At 41.8% G+C, this 26,597-nt stretch overlaps 1 protein-coding gene across 3 annotated transcripts in view; it reads left to right on the top strand.

Annotated features, from left to right (window-relative positions):
• Positions 1–26,597, top strand: part of SLC24A2 (solute carrier family 24 member 2) — a 275,663-nt gene that overhangs the window by 211,476 nt on the left and 37,590 nt on the right. For all 3 annotated transcript variants that reach the window (XM_007969128.3, XM_007969126.3, XM_007969127.3), the window contains one exon: positions 577–695. In XM_007969128.3, the coding sequence (XP_007967319.1) occupies positions 577–695 (119 nt within the window). The remainder of the gene's footprint in view (positions 1–576; positions 696–26,597) is intronic.

The following is a 26,597-nucleotide window of genomic DNA, read 5'->3' as shown; positions in this document are numbered from 1 at the left end:
CCAAGTCCCAGAGGAAGAATAGGACTAGCCTAAGGTGGCAGCCTGATCAAAGCAGAGTAAAGTCTAGGACCCTGAAGCCCTAGCTAATATCTTTTCCAGAGTACAGTGTGAAAGAAAAGATATTACTGTAAGAAAATATCTGAAGGGTACAGTCCCAGGTATAAACAATAGTATGTAGATTGGGTGTGGTTTGGGTTTCAAAATGTCTATGTTCATGTTTAGCTAGTTGGTAAATTTGCCTAGGCTCAAGAAAGGAATACCATGGGAGCTGATAGGGCCCTCAAGGTAAAATGTCATGCCACAGCGGGAAGCCAGGGTGCTATTAAGAGGGCAGGCCATATGCTGAAAGACATAGGGAAGAACGGTAAAAATCCTTTCCCACTTGGCTCAATATCAGCCCTGGGACTTATCGCCCCTGGGACACCACTATCCTCTGCTTTAGCCCAACATTTTAAGAAGCTCTTTTCAATATTACTCTTTACCCCCATTGACTCCATTTGCTTGCTTTCTCTCTCTCTCTCTCTCTCTCTCTCTCTCTGTGTGTGTGTGTGTGTGTGTGTTTAAATTATATCACAGAAAAAATTGAGCTTCCAAACAGCAACAGCACAGATGTTGAAATGACACCATCCAGTGATGCTTCCGAACCTGTACAAAATGGAAATCTCTCCCACAACATTGAAGGTGCAGAAGCTCAGGTATGGCTTTTCTCCATTGCTCTTCTGGGCTGTTGTCGTAGCGTGGCAGCACAGACACTGTATTCTCCTTGGAAGCCCCAGCTCTCAGCTGCACAGGAATCAGGTAGGGCCTTGTTCATCCTTGTGTGTATTTCCCAGTGCCACCCCAGGGTCCCATAAGCAGCAACCTCTACATTTATTGAATGAATATGAATATTCTTTAAGCCACTGTTTCTCCAGGTGAGGTTGGAAGACTCATGCATCAGCATCTCCTGGGGATGAAATGCAGATCCCTGGGCCATATGCTAGGTGTGATGAAACAGGATCACTGGGAAGCAGCACATAGGAATTAGCATTTTTAATTAGCATCCAAGGTGATTTTTAATGTATGATAAAGCTTGATACCTGCTGCAGTCTAATCCTTTCTCTGTGTCTTTAAGGTCAGTGTTAAGTAATAGAGAAACCACAGCCATCAGACCTCAGTGAGCCCCCTTTGGCTTTCTCTGTCCCTGTGGTTGAAATTAACACTCTCTGGCCCAACCCATTATTCAATGGCACAACCACTTGAACTGTTCAGTCTAGTAGTTGTAAAACCTAACATTTATCAAATACCTACTATTTGCCACAGCTTTGGTACTAGGCATTTTACATATGTATTAGTCCATTTTCACACTGCTATAGAGAACTTATGAAGAAAAGAGGTTTAATTGACTTATAGTTCCACAGGCTTAACAGGAAGCATGACTGAGAGGCCTCAGGAAACTTACAATCATGGCAGAAGGCGAAGGGGAAGCAAGCATGTCTTACCACGGCAGAGCAGGAGAGAAAAAGAGTGAATGGAGATGTGCCATACGCTTTGAAACAACCAGATCTCATGAGAACCCATTCACTATCATGAGAATAGCAAAGGGGAAATCTGCCCCCGATTCAGTCACCTCCCACCCCCAACACATGGGGATTACAATTTGAGATGAGATTTGGGTGGGGACACAGAGCCAAACCATATCAACATATGTTATCACCTTTAACCTCACAGCTGAAGGTGTAGGCATGAGTAGCTCCATTTTTTTTTTTTTTTTTTTTTTTTTTTTTTTTTTTTTTTTTTTTTTTTTTGAGACGGACTCTCTGTTACCCAGCCTGGAGTGCAGTGGCGCAATCTCAGCTCACTGCAACCTCTGTCTCCTGGGTTCAAGGGATTTTCCTGCCTCAGCCTCCTGGGTAGCTCACACCACCACACCTGGCTAACAGTTCTGTTTTTTTTGTGATGCATTATTAGTAGAGTTGGGGTTTCACCATGTTGACCAGGCTGGTCTTGAACTTCTAACCTCAGGTCATCCACTTGCCTTGGCCTCCCAAAGTGCTGGGATTACAGGTGTGAGCCACTGCAACCGGCTAGTAGTTCCATTTTATAGTTGAGGAAACTAAAGCTCAGTGAAATGAAATAGTTAATTGGGATTACCTAGTTTGTAGATGGTAGAACTGAGATTTCATCTCAGGACTGTCCAACTGTACCATTTCCACCACTCCCTCTAGAACACAGTTGCTCAAAACATAGGCAGAACCACCTTTGGTGCTTGTTAGATTTCTGGATCTCATCCTGATCAGGTGAATCAATTTCTAAGACCTGGAGCCCCAAACTTGCATGTTAATTAGGCATTTTAAAACTTGCATTTTACCTAGCTCAGTGTTTCTCAAATTTTAATGTACTTACAAATTCTCTGGGGAAGTCATATTAAAATTCAGGTTCTGGATTTGTCAGGTCTGCCATGAGGCCTAGAGTCTGCAGTTCTAATGAGCTCCCCAGTGATGCTGATGCTGCTGGTCCAAGGACCATACTTGGAGTAGCACTACCCTAAAATCTGAAAGCACTCTCTAGACAGAACTTCCCCCAATGAGCTGAAAAGTGATACAGTGCCTGTGAATAGAAACCAGACTGCAGTCAATATAACCCAGCAGCCACTACTTAAGAAAAAAAAAAATGCTAATTGTTGCCTGTTACCCTTATTCTGATAGAAATTATGTATTTCTTTCCTAAGGAAAGTTCCTTAATTTAACAGAAAGAATAAAGAGCCTGCTGCTCCTTCTGCCCTTGTCTCCTGTGCCTTCAACGCTCCTTACCTTCCTGCCCAGAGCCCTGTGGTTCCTTTGCATTAGCTCAAGAGTGAGCTGGCAGAGCAGTTTATGTCCACATGGATAAGCAGCATGTGACAGCAGGAGGCAGGCCCCAAGGACATCTGGCTGCCCTTGGGGATGGCACAATCACAGGTGTGCAGAGGGCAGCCTCACCCCCATGCCTCTCCATCTGGCTGACAGAGGGAAATCTGTGCCCCTGCAAGGGAGGACCTTGCTGCAGGGGAGCAAAAGAGTCCCAGATGACCCCTCTCTGAGCAGAGCTGTGCCCCTAGGTCTCCACAAAGGGGAACGGGACAGATTTGTGCACCACCCTGCTAGGCTCAGAGTTCAAGAGCAATCAGGTCTTCAATTGCAATCAGGTGACCTGGACCTCAAGAGCAATCAGGACCTGGGCCTGCAGGTCACCATGGCCCACTGTAGGACAGCCTGGTAGTGAATTCTAGATCCACCAGGGTCAAGTTACCTAGCTTCCCTGAGCTTTAATTTAGTCGCCTCATCTGTGAAGTACAGATAGTAACAGTACTTGCCTCATTGCAGCTATCATAAGGGTTAAATGAAATAAAGTACATAAAGCCCTTATTACAGAGTTAGATGCTAGATATTTATATTATGTATTCCTATTTATCATTAAAACACCATTCAAGGTATCCTTTCCCTGAAGGAGCTCATTGTACGTAAAGTGAAGAGGTTTTATGTATATAATATTTGGGGAGCATTCAGGGCATAATAATCAGTGAATGTTTGTGGTATATATGACCTGGTGTGATCTTAGAGGTCTATACAAAGTGCTCTGAGAGCCTGCCAGAGGAAGAAGTTGGTCCTAACTAGGGGAGATATAAAATCTCCATAGAAGAGGCAACATTCAAGCTGGGTGTTGATGGGTAAGTAGGAGTTTGTCCCTCAAAGAAGAAAGAAATAACCAAAGTGACAACATGTGCATAGGTGTAAAGCCTTAAAAGGGAAAGTCGTGTTTAGTGATCAGAGAGAAAGATGATAGAACTGGAGCCTAAAATACAAGGTGAGGAGTAAGGAGATATCTACTAGAAAAGGTAAGTTGGCTCAAATTTCTTCCATTGTTTATCTAATCAGAAAATTGATTATCTAATATGTGTCAGACAGTGTACTGGGCACTGGAGATGCCCACATGTTCTAGCAAAGCAGAGAATATAAACACAACCCAATGTGATTATACATGTCCACAAAGGCCATGAACAAAACAAAGCAGCATGATAGGATGGAAGGAAAGTGGAGAGCCTCCTGTGGGTTGGGAGATGAGGGAAGGCCTCCAAGGAAATGGCATTTGAACCGAGACTTAAGTTCAAGAAGGAGCCAGCCAAGGGAACAGCACCCAGAAAGGCAGAAATAAACTTAGCTTATTTCAGAAACAGAAAAATCAGTATGGCTGGAGAGAGAGTGGAAGGAGGAAGCATGGTAGCGACGAAGTCAGAGAGGGGGGCCAAGCAGAGCTGGTAGGCTTTGTAGATCATGATAGGGAAGTTGACTTCTGTCTAGGGCAGCAAGAAGCCATTGGAAGTTAGCAGATGTGATTTGCACTTGTAAAAGATCCCTGGTGCCATGGTGTCTTAGAGGTTGGATTTGGGGGAAGGAGGGTTTATAGCAATAGTGGAGCAAAGAGGTTGTTGCAGGCGTTGAGGGAAAGAGCTGATGATGACATGTACTGGTGTGATAGATGTGGAGGAGGAGAAGTATGTGGATCATGAAGGACATTGTGTGTACTGCCAACCAGTCTGGACTTCACCCTCTCGGGAGTGGGGAAGTGCAGAAGATTTAGAGGGAGCAGTGGCAGCATCAGATTTGTTTTATAGAAAGACAATTCTCTTAGAATGGTCAAGAGGGATCAGAATAGAAAAATACTAGACAAAGGGAGGTGAGGTAAGAACCTATTGGTTCCGGGATTGGCACACTGTGGTCCACGGGCCAAATATGACCTGCAGCCTGTTTCTGTACGACCCATGAGACAAGAATGGGTTTTACATTTCTAAAGCTTTTTTTAAAAAGGAAGCAATAGCAGCATCTGTGACAGAGACCATATGGACCTCAAAGCCTAAAATATTTACTATCTGGCCCTTTACAGAAAAAGTTTGCCCATCCTTAGTTTCAACCATCTGTCTTAAAAAACAGGAAAAAAAAAGGAATGAGAAGCTCTTCATGTACTGCTATGGAATGACCTCCCATACATGTTTAGTGAAAAAGGCAACATGCCAAATTGTATCCAGTATATTATATTTGTACACTGAAAAAAAGGGGGAAGGGAAATAGCATATAAGCATTTGCTTGGAATGCTGTCAAGTAACTAGTCATGCTACTTACTTCCAGAACAGGGCCCTGGGCAGTAGGAAACTGGGATGGAAAGGAAGCTTTTTAAAATGCACCTTTTTATAACTTTTGAATGTTGAACCAGGCAATTGTATTACCTTTTCCAAAAAAATGCAACACTACTAAAAATAATAATGGGTTAAAGGAATACAGGAGCAGTGCACTTTGGTCACTATAACACAGACTGAGGATGGACCACCTGAATTCAAATCCTAGCTCTGCTGCTTACCAGCTGTGTAACCCTGAACAAGTGACTTAACCTGTTATCCATTTTCCCTTTCTATGAAACAGGGATAATAATGGCGTCTGTCTCATAGCACCGTTGTGAGGATAAATGCTCTTAGAACAGTTCTTGGCACATTGTAAGTACTGCATAGGTGTGTGCTACTATTAGCAGTACTAAGATTTTTTTAATGGCTATTGAGTAGCGCTAGTGGCAAGGCATCTATTGGTAGACCATGTATGAGCTGCAGTATGAATGGCAATGGCTGGATTTGAGAACCATTTCTGAGCCAGAATTGGGAAGATTTGGTATTGACTTGGTCATGGAAAGTGAAGAAAAGGAAGCTGCAGATGCTGCTGAGGTTTCCAGGCTGGAAAGTCTGGGTGATGGGATGAATTAGGGCTGGGCCTCCAGAGTCAGAAGGAAAATGTGAATGCAGGATGATCAGGCCACCTGAAGCACAGTTTCGTGGACATGATTCAATGCCTTTTCATTTTGTTAGTTTTATTTCCTTTTGAGTCGTATTTTTAGCAAGCTCCATGAAAAGTGGGGTGTGCGTCCTGACTTTATTAATGGAAATTATGAGCCCATGCACCATACTCATTGCTGTTATTCTCCTGAGAGTTTAGCCCGCCCTGTGTAATTAACCTGCTGTTTTAAAAACCCTACTTACAAGTGAACTAATTTCACATTGTCACCTCATCTCCGAGAGGTTGCTGCCATACAGTCTTTATCGTGGCAATAGAGAGCATTTTTAAAATACTGTCTCACAGAGGAATGAAGTTTTTGCTTCATTTGTATATTCTGTGGAACCAAGAAATAGTATGACTTTTTAAATGGCTGAGTGATAATTATCTTTTCCCAGTAACTGCTGATCCAATGTTGTTGATTCCAACACTGAGAAATCTGATCTGGGATGCCACTGAGAATTTATCAACCTTCTCAAATTTTTGACGTTGAGAATTTAGCCAGGTTTGAAAGACAATTCAAGGCAATATGCTCTCCCACCCAGAACCCAGCATTTTCTAACATTTCAATTTTGCCAATCTAGATGGGTGATTTGCACTTGGCCCACATACACTGCAAAACTGCCTGCCTGCTGCATCATAATCCCTGCTGCTGTGACACATCAAAACCCTTTAAATATGCTCACAAATGAGGGTAGAAGGGGGAGAGACTTGCAAATTCCTTAGTTCTAAAATCTAAAACTTCAACTTTTAATAACTGTGTCCTATATTTTCACTTAGCATGAGACAGCTTTTTATGTGTTTCAGTTTTTATTTCATTTCACTTCTAAGATTTCCCTCTGTCCTTAGGGAAATCAGAATTGTCCCTGCTTTGGCTAAGAGCTTCCCAGACACACCTGTGGGCAAACAGATTTATATAAGAAAATCACATTCCTAGGAATGTGATTGATTGATTGATTGACAGATACAGAGATAGGTAGATAGATAACAGATGGTTGGAGATAGAGAATGTGTAAAATGCAAGTGCTTTTATTCTCACTTTACAATTCAACTATTACCTTGCCATATTAAGCTCTTTCTTTCTCGGGAATTCAGCTCTGACTTATTTCTCCATACTGTTATCTTTACCTAAACTCAGTGGAGTTTTTAAGATCTGCTTTTATAAAGCCTCATAATGCTGATAAAAATGTTTGAGTTTTATGTCACAAAGTGAAGAATGAGTAGGGGAAACAGGATGCAAGTGACTGTGGTTTTTAATTTCTCTTTTTAAAAAAAGAAATGCTCAAAAATATCTTCCTACTCTTAAATTTAGATCTCTGAGGTTGATTTTAAAAAACATGTCATGGCCAGGCATGGTGGCTCACACCTGTAATCAATCCCAGTTTTGGGAGGCCAAGGCAGTTCGATCACTTGAGCTCAGGTGTTCAAGACTAGCCTGGGCAACATCACAAAACCCTATCTCTACCAAAAATACAAAAAATTAGCAGCACATGGTGGCATGCACCTGTGGTTCTAGCTACTTTGGAGTCTGAGGTCAGAGGATCACTTGAGCCCAGGAGGCAGAGGCTACAGTGTGCCGTGATCACCCTAGTGCACTCCAGCCTAGGCAACAGAGGAGACCCCATCGAAAGGAAGGAAGGGTCATTATAAAAACCAACAGTTTTGTTACAGATTGTTGGAAGGAAGGGAGGGAGGGTCATTATAGAAACCAATAGTTTTGTTGCAGATTGTTGGAAGGGAGGAAGGAGGGAAGGTCATTATGAAAATCAGAAGGTTTATTACAGATTGTTGTTGTCATTGTTGTTTAAAGTTGCAGCTATGATTTTAGACCCTCTTTGGAAGATTCTGTAATAAATATTGGCCAAAAAATGTTAGCTCAGATAGGGATTTCTAAGATTATCCAAGTATTTGGTACCTGGAATTCATATGATGTCTTTCTCCCTAAAATATTATTCTTAGTAAGCAAACATTTAAGTTCTTAGCAGTGGTGAGGTTTAATACAGGGTTTGGGAACCTCCAAAGAGAAAGTCACCTTTCTAAATAATTAAGGAGTAACAGCCAGGTCCACCATTTTGAAAGTTTGAAAATAGGCAAGAACTGCCTGACCCTGATTTTTCAATCTCCTGGAACAGCAATCAAGTATAATAAGAGGTTCTGCCACCCAAGAAGTAAAGGCATTGGTGAAAAGTGGGGTGTGTGTATTTGTGTCTGACACCACTAGAACATAAGAGCAGTGCTGGGGGAGATACCAAAGCTGAAGAGTGAAAGAAGTAAGAATATCAAAAGACTCTTCATTGGACTGTTTAGTATTTTTTTAGGGTTGGGGTCTTGTACCATCACCCAGGCTGGAGTGCAGTGGTGCAATCATGGCTTACTGCAGCCTCCAAATTCTGGGCTCAAGTGATCCTCCCACCTCAGCTTCACAAGTACCTAGGACTACAGGTGCACACCACAATGCCCAGTTAGTTTTTTTAATCTTTTGTAGAAATGAGTCTCGCTGTGTTTCCCAGGCTACTCTCCAACTCCTGGCCTCAAGTGATCCTTCTATCCAGACCTACAAAAGTGCTGGAACTACAATTGTGAGCCACCATAACCCAGCCCAGATTGGATTTTTTTAAGATCCGAACAGTGTTAGTGCTATGACTACCTTAGAAAAGAAATCCACTAGTGTCAGAGAAAACCCAAGACAAATTATAAAACAAGCAAAAATTAGGAATTTTTTTACTGACTGGGCCTTGGCACATGGGTTCCATTTTCTGAAGTGGATTTTTTTTCTGTTAATCTGTACATACATACTTTTTAGGAAAAACTGGGGTCCAGTTCCTGTATGTGATGACCTGAAAAATATTTACCAACTGCTTAAGATGCACTCAGAGGCCTTTCAACACATTTAAAAGATGAAATAGATACAGATCAGACTCTAGAGTTTCTGCCTTAATTTGAATATTGACAAAGAATTATATATTCGCTGAGAATCTCGCTATTAAAAATGCCACTTGTCATTGTGCTTTCTGAAGGAGTTTGAAGAATGTCTATTAAATTGTTCCCATAAGATATATTACGGGCTATTAATAAAAAAGAAAAAACTCCGTTACCACTGTGGAAAGAAATACTACCATTAGTATTACTGTTCCTATGAGTAATTTTAATCCAGTTGATAATAAGATGACGAAAATGGTTTTTGAATTATTTTTATGATTCTCCAGTTGGCTTTTAGGTTAGCAAATCTCTTATGGATTTTATCAGCAAGATTTACAGATTTACAAAGCCCATGAAAACAACAAATCCAATTTACTCTAGCAATACAGAAAGAAATCCACCTCATCCATAAGTTGCACCTCAGAGTCGTTGGAGCAAAATGCAAAGTGAGGGAAAACAGTTGCATTCCACCAGACTCTTCAGAAGCCATTCTGCATGATTACAGAATGGTTTCTCAGCCTCTTGGAAAAGTTAGGTCCAGACAGCTTCATCACTCACAGCAAGATATTTTGAAACCTTGATTTCGGTTCAGTCTTGTCCAAGATTAAGTTGTTTTCAGGAGGCCATTAGTGCATGAAACCTTCTCATGTTGTGTTTAGGGTGCCAAATTCTTGATTTTTTTCCATCTATATATAAAACAAACCATATGATGGTATTATAAAGGGAGTAAATTATTTTCTACCACCAGGCAAACAAAGATTTATTATTTTTAAGAAGTCTGTTTTCGGCCAGGAGTAGTGCCTCATGCCTGTAATCCTAGCACTTTGGGAGGCCGAGGCAGGCGGACCACGAGGTCAGAAGGTCAAGACCATCCTCACTAACACGGTGAAACCCTGTCTCTACTAAAAATACAAAAAATTAGCCAGGTGTGGTGGCACGCACCTGTAGTCCCAGCTACTTGGGAGGCTGAGGCAGGAGAATCCCTTGAACCCGGGTGGTGGAGGTTGCAGACAGCCGAGATCGCACCACTGCACTGCAGCCTGGGCAACAGAGCAAGACTCCATCTCAAAAAAAAAAAAAAAAAAAAAAAAGTCTGTTTTCCACTTAACTGTTAGCTCTGTTGGTTTAGGATGTTCACACAGAAGGCAAAACAAATGTCTCACATGGCATTGCCTTCCAAAAAGAAACACGTAAACTTACCTCTTTTTGACTTATCTTATGGATAAGAGATAAGTGATAGGAAAGTAGAGGATAAGAACAGAGTACAGAGAATTAGTTGGTTAAAAAATACAAATACAGGCTGGGTGTGGTCGCTCACACCTATAATCCCAGCACTTTGGGAAGCCAAGGTGGGCAGATCACTTGAGGTCAGGAGTTCAAGACCAGCCTGGCCAACATGGTGAAAACCCATCTCTACTAGAAATACAAAAAAAAAAAAGTTAACCAGGTATAGTGTCTGGCACTCGTCATCCCAGCTACACAGGAGGCTGAGGAAAGAGAATCACTCAAACCTGGGAGGCAGAGGCTGCAGTGAGCCAAGATCGTGCCACTGTACTTCCACCTGGGTGACAGAGCAAGACTCTGTCTCAAAAAAAAAAAAAAAAAAAATATATATATATATATATACACACACACACACACACACACACACATACATACACAAATGCAAAGACATTGAAAAATTAAAAGAACAAAGATAAAGAGATCTTTCTAAGGCTCAGTAAAGAATAAGTGGAAAAAAAGGGCAATTTAAAAATAAAGTGAACGCAATGATTTATTTCAAAGTCAAAAAGATCTATTCAAAAATGAGATCTTTGAAAAAGATAAACATGCATATGGGCATTGTATTAGTCTATTGGGGCTACCAGAATAAAATACCATAGACTTGGAGGCTTAAACAACAGCTTATTTTCCCGCAGATCTGGGGGGTTGGAAGTCCAAGATCAAGGTTCTGGCAGATTCAGTCTCTGGTAAGGGCTTCCTTTTTGGCTTGCAGATGGCTGCTGTCTCATTATGTCTTCACATGGCTTTCCCTTGGTGCACGTGCACCCTGGGGGGAAAGAGAGGGACATAGAGACAGAGAGCGAGCACAAGCCTTCTGGGATTTCTTATGATCCTGTTGAATCAGGGCCCCACCCTTATTACCTCATTTAACCTTAATCACTTCATTAGAGGCCTCATCTCTGAATACAGCCACACTGTAGGGAGTGGAGTTTGGGCATATGAATTGGGGGTTGGAGGGAGGGCTCATAAACTTTCAGTCTATAACAGTCAATAGGGACTGACATCAGAGTTGAGTAACTGAACTTGTCTGAATACAGCTCTCTGGTTTTCTGTCATGTGGTCTAACAGTTTTTCTTCTTCCAGACTCGCCCTGTTTTCATCCGTTTGCAAAGGGGAAAAGCAAATGATGCTTTATCCTCAGCCTTAGAGCCCTTAGGAAAGCCATCCCAGAACTCGGGTTTGCTTTGGAAGTGACTCACAGCACACCTTCCTTGGCGAGTCCTAAACTACAGTGTCAGGGTGCCAAAAGTTCATTTTCCATGTGTCACTTAGAGATTTTAAAGTCAGGTATTTGGGTCTGTAAGACCAAAATGATCCACAACCCAGTAGTGAATAATGTTATAGGTCAGTCTTCCATATTTAAATTTCAAGTATAATGTTCTATTTTCGTAATCCATTGACATAATGAAGGCCATTAGTATGCTGACCCCACTAATTAGTCAATATGTTTAGGAAACCATGGAGGCGAGAACAACTTACTATTCCTGAGCCAGCCAGTGTTTTGGGTGGGAGTTTATAGGTATTTCTTTTGTGAAATACATACTGTGATTTAAGCTGACAAAATTAAGAGTGTTCTATGGAATGTTTCTGGGAGGCACCTTTTATTTGGCAAAGAGTTGTTGATTTCAGAGCATTTCCCTCTTTCAAAGTGTGACTGTGCATTTTTGGTAATTTTACCTTCAAGAGTTCCAACTCTACCATTGTTTTCAGCTCTGCACAAAACACAGAATTAAGGTGTCACAATATTATGAGTCTTGACACCTGCTTAGCAGCTTTGTTTCTGATAGAAAGTCTACTTAAAGCTTGCCTACTGGAATAAAATCGTATTTTCTCCTTAGGGCTCTGAATTTTTCCCTTTCATCTTATTTACAAAGGCTTTCTATTTATTCATATTGCCTGAGAGAATAAGAAATTATTGATATCGGGGGACACACCCAAGATGGCCAAATAGGAACAGCTCCAGCCTCCAGCTCCCAGTGCGAGCAACACAGAAGACGGGTGATTTCTACATTTTCAACTGAGGTACCAGGTTCATCTCACTGGGGAGTGCCGGACAATCAGTGCTGGTCAGCTGGTGCAGCCTGACCAGCAAGAGCTGAAGCAGGGCAAGGCATCGCCTCACCTGGGAAGCACAAGGGGGAAGGAAATTCCTTTTCCTAGCCAAAGGAAATTGAGACACACAATACCTGGAAAATCGGGTAACTCCCACCCTAATACTGTGCTTTACCAAGGGTCTTAGCAAATGGCACACCAGGAGATTATACCCCACACCTGGCTCGGAGGGTCCCATGCCCACGGAGCCTCCCTCATTGCTAGCACAGCAGTCTGAGATCTAACTGCAAGGCAGCAGCGAGGCCTGGGGAGGGGCACCCGCCATTACTGAAGCTTAAGTAGGTAAACAAAGCCACTGGGAAGTTAGAATTGGGTGAAGCCCACCACAGCTCAAGGAGGCCAGCCTGCCTCTGTAGACTCCTCCTCTGGAGACAGGGCATAGCTAAACAAAAAGCAACAGAAACCTCAGCAGAGGTAAATGCCCCTGTCTGATAGCTTTGAAGAGTGCAGTGGATCTCCCAGCACGGAGGTTGAGATCTGAGAAGAGACAGACTGCCTGCTCAAGTGGGTCCCTGACCCCTGAGTAGCCTAACTGGGAGACATCCCCCACTAGGTGCAGACTGACACTGCATACCTCACACAGCTGGGCACATCTCTGAGACGAAGTTTCCAGAGCAAGAATCAGACAGCAACACTCTGTTCAGCAATATTCTATCTTCTGCAGCCTCCACTGCTGATACCCAGGTAAACAGGGTCTGGAGTGATCCTCAAGCAAATTCCAACAGACCTGCAGCTGAGGGTCCTGACTGTTAGTTTTCCTTCTAACAAACAGAAAGGACACCCACACCAAAACCCCATCAGTACGTCACCATCATCAAAGACCAAAGGCAGATAAAACCACAAAGATGGGGAAAAAGCAGTGCAGAAAAGCTGGAAATTCAAAAAATCAGAGCACATCTCCCCCTCCAAAGGAACGCAGCTCATCGCCAGCAACGGATCAAAGCTGGATGAAGAATGACTTTGATGAGTTGAGAGAAGGCTTCAGTCAATCAAACTTCTCAGAGCTAAAGGAGGAACTACATAACTAGCGCAAAGAAACTAAAAACTTTGAAAAAAGATTTGACGAATGGCTAATTAGAATAATCAATGCAGAAAAGGCCATAAATGAACTGATAGAGATGAAAACCATAACACGAGAACTATGTGACAAATGCACAAGCTTCAGTAACCGACTCCATCATCTGGAAGAAAGAGTATCAATGACTGAAGATCAAATGAATGAAATGAAGCAAGAAGAGAAGTCTAGAGAAAAAAGAGGAAAAAGAAATGAATAAAGCCTCCAAGAAATATGGAATTATGTGAAAAGACCAAATCTACGTCTGGTGTGCCTGAAAGTGATGGGGAAAATGGAACCAAGATGGAAAACACTCTGCAGGTTATCATCCAGGAGAACTTCCCCAACTAGTAAGGCAGGCCAACATTCAAATTCAGAAAATACAGACAACGCCACAAAGATACTTCTTGAGAAGAGCAACTCCAGGACGCATAATTGTCAGATTCACCAAAGTTGAAATGAAGGAAAAAATGTTAAGGGCAGCCAGAGAGAAAGGTCAGGTTACCCACAAAGGGAAACCCATCAGACTAACAGCAGATCTCTCGGCAGAAACTCTCCAAGCCAGAAGAGAGTGGGGGCCAATATTCAACATTCTTAAAGAAAAGAATTTTCAACCCAGAATTTCATATCCAGCCAAACTAAGTTTCATAAGTGAAGAAGAAATCAAATCCTTTACAGACAAGCAAATGCTTAGAGATTTTGTCACCACCAGGCCTGCCCTTCAAGAGACCCTGAAGGAGGCACTAAACATGGAAAGGAAGAACAGGTACCAGCCATTGCAAAAACATGCCAAAATGTAAAGACCATCTATGCTAGGAAGAAACTACATCAACTAACGAGCAAAATAACCAGCTAATATCACAATGAGAGGATCAAGTTCACACATAACAATATTAACCTTAAATGTAAATGAACTAAATGGTCCAATTAAAAGACACAGACTGGCAAATTGGATAAAGAGTCAAGACCCATCAGTTTGTGGTATCCAGGAAACCCATCTCACATGCAGAGACACACATAGGCTCAAAATAAAGGGATGGAGGAAGATCTACCAAGCAAATGGAAAACAAAAAAAGCAGGGATTGCAATCCTAGTCTCTGATAAAACAGACTTGAAACCATCAAAGATCAAAAGAAACAAAGAAGGCCATTACATAATAGTAAAGAGATCAATTCATCAGGAAGAGCTAACTACCCTAAATATATATGCATCCAATACAGGAGCACCCAGATTCATAAAGCAAGTCCTTAGAGACTTACAAAGAGACTTAGACTCCCATTCAATAATAATGGGAGATTTTAACACCCCACTGTCAACATTAGACAGGTCAACGAGACAGCAAGTTATCCAGGATATCCAGGAATTGAACTCAATTCTGCACCAAGCAGACCTAATAGACATCTACAGAACTCCACCCCAAATCAACAGAATATACATTCTTCTCAGCACCACATCACACTTATTCCAAAATTGACCACATAGCTGGAAGTAAAGCACTCCTCAGCAAATGTGCAAGAACAGAAATTATAACTGTCTCTCAGACCACAGTGCAGTTAAACTAGAACTCAGGACTAAGAAACTCAATCAAAACTGCTCAACTACATGGAAACTGAACAACCTGCTCCTGAATGACTACTGGGTCCATAATGAAATGAAGGCAGAAATAAAGATGTTCTTTGAAACCAATGAGAACACAGATACAACATACCAGAATCTCTGGGACACATTTAAAGCAGTGTGTAGAGGGAAATTTATAGCACTAAATGCCCACAAGAGAAAGCAGGAAAGATCTAAAATTGACACCCTAACATCACAATTAAAAGAACTAGAGAAGCAAGAGCAAACACATTCAAAAGCTAGCAGAAGGCAAGAAATAACTAAGATCAGAGCAGAACTGAAGGAGATAGAGACATAAAAAACCCTCCAATAAATCAATGAATCCAGGAGCTGGTTTTTTGAAAAGATCAACAAAATTGATAGACCACTAGCAAAACTAATAAAGAAGAAAAGAGAGAAGAATCAAATACATGCAATAAAAAATGATAAAGGGGATACCACCACCGACCCCACAGAAATACATACTACCATCAGAGAATACTATAAACACCTCTATGCAAATGAACTAGAAAACCTAGAAGAAATGGATAATTTCCTGGACACTTACACTCTCCCAAGACTAAACCAGGAAGAAGTTGAATCCCTGAATAGACCAATAGCAGGCTCTGAAATTGAGGCAATAATTGATAGCCTACCAACCAAAAAAAGTCCAGGACCAAACGGATCCACAGCGTAATTCTACCAGAGGTACAAGGAGGAGTTGGTACCATTCCTTCTGAAACTATTCCAATCAATAGAAAAAGAGAAAATCCTCCCTAATTCATTTTATGAGGCCAACATCATCCTGATACCAAAGCCTGACAGAGATACAACAAAAAAAGAGAATTTTAGACCAATATCCCTGATGAACATTGATGCAAAAATCCTCAATAAAATACTGGCAAACTGAATCCAGCAGCACATCAAAAAGCTTATGCACCATGATCAAGTGGGCTTCATCCCTGGGATGCAAGGCTGGTTCAACATAAGCAAATCAATAAACGTAATCCAGCATATAAACAGAACCAAAGACAAAAACCACATGATAATAGATGCAGAAAAGGCCTTTGACAAAATTCAACAGCCCTTCATGCTAAAAACGCTCAATCAATTCGGTATTGATGGAACTTATCTCAAAATAATAAGAGCTATTTATGACAAACCCACAGCCAATATCATATTGAATGGGCAAAAACTGGAAGCATTCCCTTTGAAAACTGGCACAAGACAGGGATGACCCCTCTCATCACTCCTATTCAACATAGTGTTGGAAGTTCTGGCTAGGGCAAGCAATCAGGCAAGAGAAAGAAATAAAGGGTATTCAATTAGGAAAAGAGGAAGTCAAATTGTCCCTGTTTGCAGATGACATGATTGTATATTTAGAAAACCCCATTGTCTCAGCCCAAAATCTCCTTAAGCTGATAAGCAACTTCAGCAAAGTCTCAGGATACAACATCAATGTGCAAAAATCACAAGCATTCTTATACACCAGTAACAGACAAACAGCCAAATCATGAGTGAACTCCCATTCACAATAGCTTCAAAGAGAATAAAATACCTAGGAATCCAACTTACAAGGGATGTAAAGGACCTCTTCAAGGAGAACTACAAACCACTGCTCAGTGAAATAAAAGAGGACACAAACAAATGGAAGAACATACCATGCTCATGGATAGGAAGAATCAATATTGTGAAAATGGCCATACTGCCCAAGGTAATTTATAGATTCAATGCCATCCCCATTAAGCTACCAATGACTTTCTTCACAGAATTGGAAAAAACTGCTTTAAAGTTCATATGGAACCACAAAAGACCCCGCATTGCCAAGACAATCCTAAACCAAAAGAACAAAGCTGGAGGCATCATGCTACCTAACTTCAAACTATACTACAAGGCTACAGTAACCAAAACAGCATGGTACTGGTACTAAAACAGAGATATAGACCAATGGAACAGAACAGAACCCTCAGAAATAATACCACACATCTACAGCCATCTGATCTTTGACAAACCTGACAAAAACAGAAATGGGGAAAGGATTCCCTATTTAATAAATGGTGCTGGGAAAATTGGCTAGCCATAAGTAGAAAGCTGAAACTGGATCCTTTCCTTACACCTTATACAAAAATTAATTCAAGATGGATTAGAGACTTAAATGTTAGACTGAAAACCATAAAAATTCTAGAAGAAAACCTAGGTAATACCATTCAAAACATAGGCATGGGCAAGGACTTCATGTCTAAAACACCAAAAGCAATGGCCACAAAAGCCAAAATTGACAAATGGAATCTCATTAAACTAAAGAGCTTCTGCACAGCAAAAGAAACTACCATCAGAGTGAACAGGCAACCTACAGAATGGGGGAACATTTTTGCAATCTACTCGTCTGACAAAGGGCTAATACCCAGAACCTCTAAAGAACTCAATCAAATTTACAAGAAAAAAACAACCCCATCAAAAAGTGGGCAAAGGATATGAACAGACACTTCTCAAAAGAAGACATTCATACAGCCAACAGACACATGAAAAAATGCTCATCACTAGCCATCAGAGAAATGCAAATCAAAACCACAACGAGATACCATCTCACACCAGTTAGAATGGCAATCATTAAAAAATCAGGAAACAACAGGTGCTGGAGAGGATGTGGAGAAATAGGAACACTTTTACACTGTTGGTGGGACTGTAAACTAGTTCCACCATTGTGGAAAACAGTGTGGCGATTCCTCAAGAATCTAGAACTAGAAATACCATTTGACCCAGCCATCCCATTACTGGAGATATACCCAAAGGATTATAAGTCATGCTGCTATAAAGACACATGCACATGTATATTTATTGCGGCACTCTTCACAATAGCAAAGACTTGGAATCAACCTAAATGTCCATCAGTGACAGACTGGATTAAGAAAATGTGGCACATATACACAATGGAATACTATGCAGCCATAAAAAAGGATGAGTTTGTGTCCTTTGTTTGTAGGGTTTGTAGGGACGTGGATGCAGCTGGAAACCATCATTCTCAGCAAACTGTTGCAAGAACAGAAAACCAAACACCACATGTTCTCACTCATAGGTGGGAATTGAACAATGAGATCACTTGGACACAGGAAGGGAAACATCACACACTGGGTCCTATTGTTGGGAGGGGGGAGGGGGGAACGATAGCATTATGAGATATACCTAATGTAAATGACGAGTTAATGGGTGCAGCACACCAACATGGCACATGTATACATAGGTAACAAACCTGCACATTGTGCACATGTACCCTAGAACTTAAAGTATAATTAAAAAAGAAAAAAGAAAAAAAAGAAATTATTGGTATCACTAAAGTCAATGAATGCTTAATATTGGATAAGTGGACGATAGAGGTACAAAATTTTTGCATTTTCCACCTTCAAATCAAATAATTGAATTATAGAATCATATTGCTGGAAATGTTATAATTCACCTAGTGAAGCTTTTTTTCTCCTACATGTCTTTGAAGAAATTGTTTTCCTAAATATTTACTTTAAATAACTGACATTTGTTTGAGTGTTTGAGTGTTCACTATGTGCCAAACACTATTCTAAGTGCTCTTCCTGGATTATCCTAGTTAATTTTATAACAACGATATTATAAATTCCATTCTTTTACATTTAAGACAGCCTTGGGCTTGACTTCCTATTTAGTAGAAAACCATATGAAAAGTGTGTCTTTGTCTCTCGATCCCCTCTCCAACCATCCCTGCAATTAGGTAAGATACTCTCAAGATGTCTTCTCCTAGGAGCCTCCCACACACTCACTATAGGCACACACTTTTTTACCAGTTTCCAAGGAAATCTAATTGGAAAAATAAAACATGCCACCTTTGTCAGCGAGTATTTTTAATGCTTCAATAATGAAAGCGGAGGGAGGTAGGAGGAGAAGCAGATAGTTCCTTGTTTAAAGATGATGCTGTTTTTGTTGTGCATATTCTTCTCATGGGGCTCTGTTGGCCTTTGAACACTGAATGTTGAAGTCTGAAAATAACCTATTTCCTATTTCAGTTCTTGCTAAAGTTAGCCCCAGGAAAGTTTATTGTTATAAAGGGCTTAATCCATCTTCTACAATGTCCCCCAGATATCCATTTTAGAAGTAGCCAGAGCAAGATTATCCACAGTTATGGGAATCAGGGGTGACATCAGCAATGAAGTGCACATAAAATCACAAGCCCTCATTTTGGCCATAGCGCACTTGGTTGCCACCTCCTTCTACCTCAAACTGAGCTAAATCTCTACTTTTTTCTTGGGTAGAGATGCTAAAGAACAAGTCTTTCTTCCTAACTTATATTTGAAGTCCTGATATGCATTGATGGCTTAGCACCTGCACTTCATTTTTAAATTTGCACCTAGGAACTTGGAGATGTTACTCAGTGACCTAAAGGAGAGAAGAGGGCATCTCAGTGGCCCCTACTCTCCACACACCCCCAGGTCTGCCCTTCATTTCACTTTCAATGCTGCTGTGGATGTTACATGACTGAGAAAAGGAAAGAATATAATATTCAGATGTTTATGAGCTTTTTAAAGAAATATGAGGCTGGGAACAGTAGCTCGCACCCATAATCCCAGCACTTTGGGAGGCCAAGGCAGGAGGATCACTTGAGTCAGCCTGGGCAACTAAGTAAGATCTTGTCTCTACAAAAAATAAACAAAAATTAGCCATGGTGGTACATACCTGTAGTCTCAGCTACTTGGGAGGCTAAAGTGGGAAGATTGCTTGAACCCAGGGAGATGTAGGCTGCAGTGAACTGAGATCATGCCACTGCAATCTAGCACTCTAGTGTAGGTGACAGAGTGAGACCCTGTCTCAAAAAAATAAAAATAAAAATAAAAATAAAATAAATAAAAAGAAAGAAATGTGAGCCATTCAGACCATTAGAAATTAGACTTAGACTCAAGAAAATAGAAAAAAAAAAAAGTCAATTAAATGCTTCATTGCCAGGGTCTGACCCACAGACCCAGGCTGCACAACAGATGAATAACATACTCAGACACCGATATTCAGTGAAAGAGCAGCTAGGGGGCCAGGCCACTCACAGAGCTGTGGCAGCCATACGCCTTGACTAGCTGGCCCTGCCAGCATTTTTTCAGCACAGATTTAATGACAAAGGTTTTGAGTCAACACCACTACAGGGTAATTACACTCAGATGATTAAAGGCCAGGTTTCTGGAGATATGAGTAAACAAACTATTCAGATAAACTCCCTTGTATTATTTTGTACCTACTTCTTGCCCTCTGCCCCAGGATAAGAGCCACCGCTTTCAGCTCATTCTTCCCCAAAGCTTTGCAAACCGCCCCCAATCCCCGGGCCTTCCAAGAAGGTTTGCTTCTCTTTCCTATAATTTCCTCTTACAATTTTTCCCCCCACCCTGACTGAACTGTTACACTTCATGTTTGCTATACCTCGTTTTTATTTTAATAGATTAAATTTATTACAAAACAAAGCTGAGAAGCCTGGTACAACTGGATGTAAAAACCATTTGTATCTATTTTTAGGAGTGAGGAAAGGAGGGCGTGTGGAATAGGGGAAGATCCTTAAGTTGCGAGTTAGGGGTTACTGAGGGTTGGCCTGGCACTGCCACTTTTCTTCAACAGGTCACTGCATCTCAGGTTCCCTACCCATCAAATGGAGGGGGCTGGTCTCAAGGACAAGACTTTTCCAGTTCTGAAATTCTGGAGCTCCTTCTCTTGGGGCCTAAAGCTCCTGCTCTAAAGGACTGCAGACATCTATGATTGCAGCTTGTCTGTTGTGATCTATTATTGTCCATATGATTAATTGAGTAACAAGTTCTTGTACAGGAAGGTAACCCACATTAAAACATCCCAGGAGACAAATAAGCTCTGCCTTGCAATAAGATAGTGTTTAAGGTCTGGCAGGGCCTAGAAGCAGTGAGATGCACTAATGTTTTTAAAGTCAATGAATTATGTTTTTACATAAATACGTAAGTGCTGACATTCTATTTTGACCCAGCATCATGCCACACTGAAAGGGCTTCCCAATGATAAGAGGTGGCACTCCTAAGTGTTGAAGTGAGCCGGGAGAGAGATGTAAGAACTTCACTCCCAGCCTGAATCAAGCCTCAACTGGGATTTAGGCAAATCTGGGTGATCCTCTGAGATTGCTCCTTGTGAACTGGTGTTGAGATGTTATTACCAGTCAATAAAACTGAACTTGAATTAGGCCTATTTTCAGATGCCTCCTGGATTTTCACTTTAATTCTCTGACAGGAGAGATTGTGTTAAAGCAGGTTCTCCTTCACTCTGGAATCTTGCTCAGTGCCCTTCACAGACAAAAACAAATAAGAAACTGCGTTGCCTCCAAGAAATATTTTTCTGGCTTCTGAGGCAACCTCTGAACTAGTGAATCCAGCTCAGGCCCCTCCACCGAAGACCTGATGTTTATTTGGGGGCAAACATCTATACCAAATTCATGTGGAAAAAGTGTAAGATGCACATGCAAAGAAGCTGAATGGATTCTCATGATGCTATGAGAATCTGGACCGGCTACTGCTGTACCTCTCCCATTTACCAGATAAAAAAAAAAAGGCAAGCTGATTTTATCCCTTCCAGTAGATGCTAACTGACCTCTGAAACTCTTCTCTTCTGTGCTCCGTAAGAGTTCTGATGGCCGAACCTCCAGATTTCAACCTCCAGTATTGATAAATGAGTCCTAGAAGGTGGTTATCCATTTGTTACCAGTTGTCACTTAGAATAACATTTATATTCTCTTTATCAAGTCTTTTTTTTTTCTTTGAGACGGGGTCTCTGTTGTCAGGCTAGAATGCAGCAGGGAAATCTCAGTTCACTGCAACCTGTGCCTCCTGGGTTCAAGTGATTCTCCTGCCTCAAGCCTTCTAAGTAGCTGGGATTGCAGGCACCTGTCATCACACCCAGCTAATTTTTGTATTTTTAGTAGAGCTGGGGTTTCACCATGTTGACCAGGCTGGTCTTGAACTCCTGACCTCAAGTGATCCACCTGCCTTGGCCTCCCAAAGTGCTGGGATTACAGACCTGAGCCACCGAGCCCGGCTCTCAAGTCTTTTCAACCTGATACAGTTACACTAAAATTTCTATTACACCACTGAAGAATGTTACATTTTCTTTAGTCCTGCCTCACATTTTTTCACAAGATTCGAGGCTACTTACAAAACTACGTCTAATGAAAAAGGATAAAATGAATGGTTTTGAGAAAATACAGCTCAGGATGAGAAAGGACAGTAGTAAGACGAACACGGTGAGCACAGATCCGGCACTGTCATTGTTGGGTGCATGACTTGGGCAGACTTTCCTATAAACAGCGAGAAAACCTATGTGAAGTCCTGCATTTTGACACCTAGTCTAGTGTTTACATGTGGTCCCCTGACCTGCATTAATAAGATATCTTATAGAGAGACCAGATTCCTGCTTCCTGTGTAATTCATAGAGCGATCCCAGGCTGCTCAGTAAACGAAGTCACAGCATGTGGGTGCCTTTGTCCCAGAAGCATTGCAATCAATCGTAAGTTTCAGATTGTCAAGTCAATATAGGCAGTCCAGGGCTCGAATGGCCCTTGATGGGTGTCAGAAACTCAGAGCCTCATATATTGTTCCTCTACCCCATGGCCCAAGATTTACTTCTGCTGTGGGCAAAATGTCCCCTCCAGCCATCAGAAAGGAGGACGGAAGGATACACCCCCACCCTTTAAAGACAGATCTAGGAAGTTGTGTGGCAGACACTTTAATACATCCTTTGGCCAGAACTTAATCACATTGCCACACCTGGCCAAGAAGGCTGAAATTATTCCAGGCCTAGCTAAAAGCAAGCTTTCTATTTGTTAAAGCAAAAAGGCAGTACTGTCGTCCCTTGGTATCCATGGGGGATTTGTTCCAAGATCCCCAAGGATACCAAATTCCATGGATGCTCAAGCCCCTGATATAAAATGGGGTAGAATTTGCATGTAACAAATATATATCCTCCCATATCCTTTAAATCATCTCTAGATTGCTTAGAATGACTAATGCAATGTAAATGCTATGTAAATAGTTGTTACACTGTATCGCTTTTTATTTGTATCATTTTTTATTGAAAGTTACTTTACCACAGCTCTGGAGGCTAGAAGTCCAGGCTCCAGGTGTTTGGCAGGGTTGGTTTCCTCGGAGGCCTCTCTCCTTTGCTTGCTGGCACCACCTTCCTGCTGTGCCCCCATCTTCATGTGGCCTTTCCTCTGTGCACATGAACCCCTGGTGTCTCTCCAGGTGTCCTGATCTTCTCCTGTAAGGACACCAGGCAGATTCGATTAGTACCCACCCTAGTGGCCTTGTTTTAACTTAATTACCTCTTTGAAGATCCTATCTCCAAATAAGTCACATTCTGAGGTACTGATGGGGAGAGGTGGGGGTTGCAGCTTCAACATATGAATTTGGTTGGGGAGGAAGGAAGGGGCATGATTGGGGGGAGCACAATTCAGTCCATAATAGGCAGAATAGATATAGGAAGACAAGCAGTAGTCTCTTGCCACGTAACCTGCCAGCATCCCTGTAACTGGATAAATACTGCAGTAATTCTTTGGAATCTTCTGTTCTGTCTCACCTTTTAAATCCAAGACTCCTCGAAAGCATGAGTCCCAGAATTAAATGCAGTGCTTTGCACCTGTAGGTGCTCAGTGACTGCTTGCAGGTGTTGGTGGTGACTGCTCATGGAATCACAGCCTGAGCAGACACTGGAACTCAGGATTCCTGATTCTCTACCACCTACTCCGCCCAGCATGCTGCACTGACTCTTTTAAGTTCTGACAACCAACACACCACCACCCACCATGTGGGAACTTAAAGTCATATGTTTTTGTGTCAGATTTTTCATATCAAAGATTACAAGGCCCTAAAGCTTTACACAATTCTAGGGCTTCTACAGAGACCCCAGCAGATATCAAACTATTTTAAGCCCTTATATCAAAAGCCATTTGAATCCTTTCTGGACCATTTTGCTTTGTTTTGTTTTCTATGGACACTCTGCAGAAGTTTTAGGAGGTAAGGGTGAGTTGTCACAAGGTCAAAGCCAGCATATCACAACTCTAGGAAAAGTTGGAAGATCGCTGCCCTAACCTCGGTTGCCTCTCCCCTGGAGCATCCAGTTTGAACAAAGACAAAATGAGCCTCAAACTTGGAACAGTATTTTTTTCTTCCACTTCCCTAACCAGCTTGCAAGCTGCCTCCCATTGAGTCAGAGTGAGACTTTACTTGGCAAAGACAATTTCACCTAATGTATGCCAACAGCCTTGTTCCTGGGGTACCTCTCAAATCCACCCCAGGATTCTAGGCTCCCATACTTCCCTGTAGCAGGACTTGGCCCCCAGGAGGCTGTGAAGTTTCCATGGAGGGCCCTGTTGGCACAGCCTGAGACATAGTCTCTTCTCCTAATCCATTTCTGCCCTAGCAACAGCTACCTTCAATGCAGCTTTGGAAGCTGTACAATATAGCTAATTGTTTGCATTGGACAGTAGTGTGTTTAGAGCTTATACATCCAAACAGACTATTATTTTCTGCTATTTGCTAGTGGCAATGCCTGCCTGGTGACTTTGGCAGATGGAGAAAGGAGCTAATCCGTAGGTTATAAGCAGAAGGGTTATTGATGAAATGTCACCATCTGTTGGTGTCATTAAAATGATATGAGTCATAAAGAGTTGCTTTTGTGTTTTATCAGAAAAAGGTTAGCTTGAAGTTGAGAGAGAAGTTGCTGGATTGTGGATGGTAGTGATGAACAGAGCTGGGGGGAGGCATCAATCCCAGAACGGGGAGGAGCCTTAATGAACTCATCAGCTTGATGGGTCTTCAGGGAAGCTGACTGACCCTCTGCTTGGAAAAAAAATTATCTCTCATGTGAGATGGGGTATTTATTAAGAATGATGCAATACCCCAAGGCTCCCATGCCTATTTCTGGGACATCTTCCAGGAGGTAAGAGGAAACTCATTCATTTGGGTTAAACAAGAAGGATCGTACCTGGGAGGGAACAGACAGGAAAACATACCTGTCTCCTTAATCCACATTGGCCCCATGACACAAAGATTATTCATGTAACTAGCTGACACCTTGGGAGGCTGGTGAGCCCAATAGGGAATGATATTCTGTACACCTGCTATATCCACAAGGAAGAGACAGAGGTGGCATAGAAGAGGGACCAGAGCCAGCACACCAAGCTTCCATCAAAGATTTCTTCCATTTCAGGATGGAACAAAGCAATGGATGGAATAATATATGAATTGCATAGCAAAGAAACAGGGAGTGTGAGGTGTGTATTTAATAAGGATCCAGGGCACCAAAATAAACTGTGCCAACTTCCTGATTCTGCCTTATTATTATACCTAATCCCTTTAAATTCCATCATGTTTGCTGTTTACAAATTCTTTTACCCACTGCCAAGGACATATACCCAAAGCAGAAGAACCTGTTGTTACCAACCTTTTTCAACATGGCTTAGCATCCCCTTTTTAAATTATTATTTCAAATTGTAACCCCTAGAGAGAGTTGAAGAGACTGTATAAACCACTACACATACTTTCGGCAGTACCTCAGGTTTGCCAGGTCAGTAAACAAGACGTAACATTGCTGCGAGCCCGGCCTCAAGGCCAGCTGACCTGAGCCTGCCCCTCCTGCCACCTCTGTACGGACACAGGTGCTGGAGGGGTGCGCTGTTACTGTTTGAAAAGTGTGTGGTGCTGGAAGCAAAAGCCCCAGGGGTGGGAGCTTTCTAAAGTTATTTATATGGTCTCAAAAGGAAGCATCAGTGGAAAAGTTCCTGTTGATATTTTTAGATCTGATGCGTGGTCCACTGCTGCACTTTCGTTTTTAAACAAGCAGGGAAGGGAGTGATTGATGATGTGTACAGTGCTGTTTTGGAAGTGTTGAGGGCTCAGCTGACAGTCTAATAGTCACCCCCTGCTGGGCCCAGATCCTCCATCTCTTCCAGCCCTGACTTCAGAAGCTACTGACTTCAGTGGCTGACAAATAAAACGCTGGCCATTGGCTGCCAAGCCAGAGACTCTGAAGTTTGTTCCCTCCAACAGCACAGGCTCCAACACCCTGTGCAGGTTCAATGTCTTGCTCGATTTCTACCTTCTGTTTCTGAGGACTGAGGCATATGTTTGCATAAGTTGTCTTTGGCTGCAAGTACAATGGCTTAGAACTTAACTGTGGTTAAGCAGGTGACCAACTGACAACCTGAGAAGGGTGTGGGGGTAAGAGGGAGAAATGAAGAGAGGTCAGTCAATGGGTACAAACTTACAGTTAGATAGAAGAAATCAGTTCTAATGTTCCTTAGGAGACTAGGGCGACCATAGCTAGCAACAACACGCTGTGTGTTTCAAAGCTAGAAGAGAGGGCTCGGAATGTTACCACACATAGAAATGATAAACACTCAAGGTGATGGAGGCCCCAAATACCCTGACTTGATCATTACACATTCAATGCATGTAAAAAATATACATACCCCATAAATATGTAAAGTATCAATGAAAGAAAAAAACACAACTACACAAAAATCTATGCACTTAGTTATTCCAAGGCCAGTGGGAAGTTAATCTCTCTTAGTAGTATTACTGAATTGTTTCTGTGGTTACTTTCATTGGCCTGATGAAAATCAGTGTTCAAAAAAAAAAAGAGAAACAAAGAAATTTTAATTTTTATCAGTGTTCTCCTTCCCCAGGAGCCTGAAGCTTGTGGCTCTGTCTTCAAGGAAATGGAAAGATGGGGGAGATGGTGGTCATCAAGTCTTTTCCTCCACAGATAGTTTCTTATAAGCA

The sequence above is a fragment of the Chlorocebus sabaeus genome, chromosome 12 (genome assembly GCF_047675955.1).
Source record: "Chlorocebus sabaeus isolate Y175 chromosome 12, mChlSab1.0.hap1, whole genome shotgun sequence".
NCBI lineage: Eukaryota > Metazoa > Chordata > Mammalia > Primates > Cercopithecidae > Chlorocebus > Chlorocebus sabaeus.
This window is presented reverse-complemented; position numbering and strand designations above follow the sequence as displayed.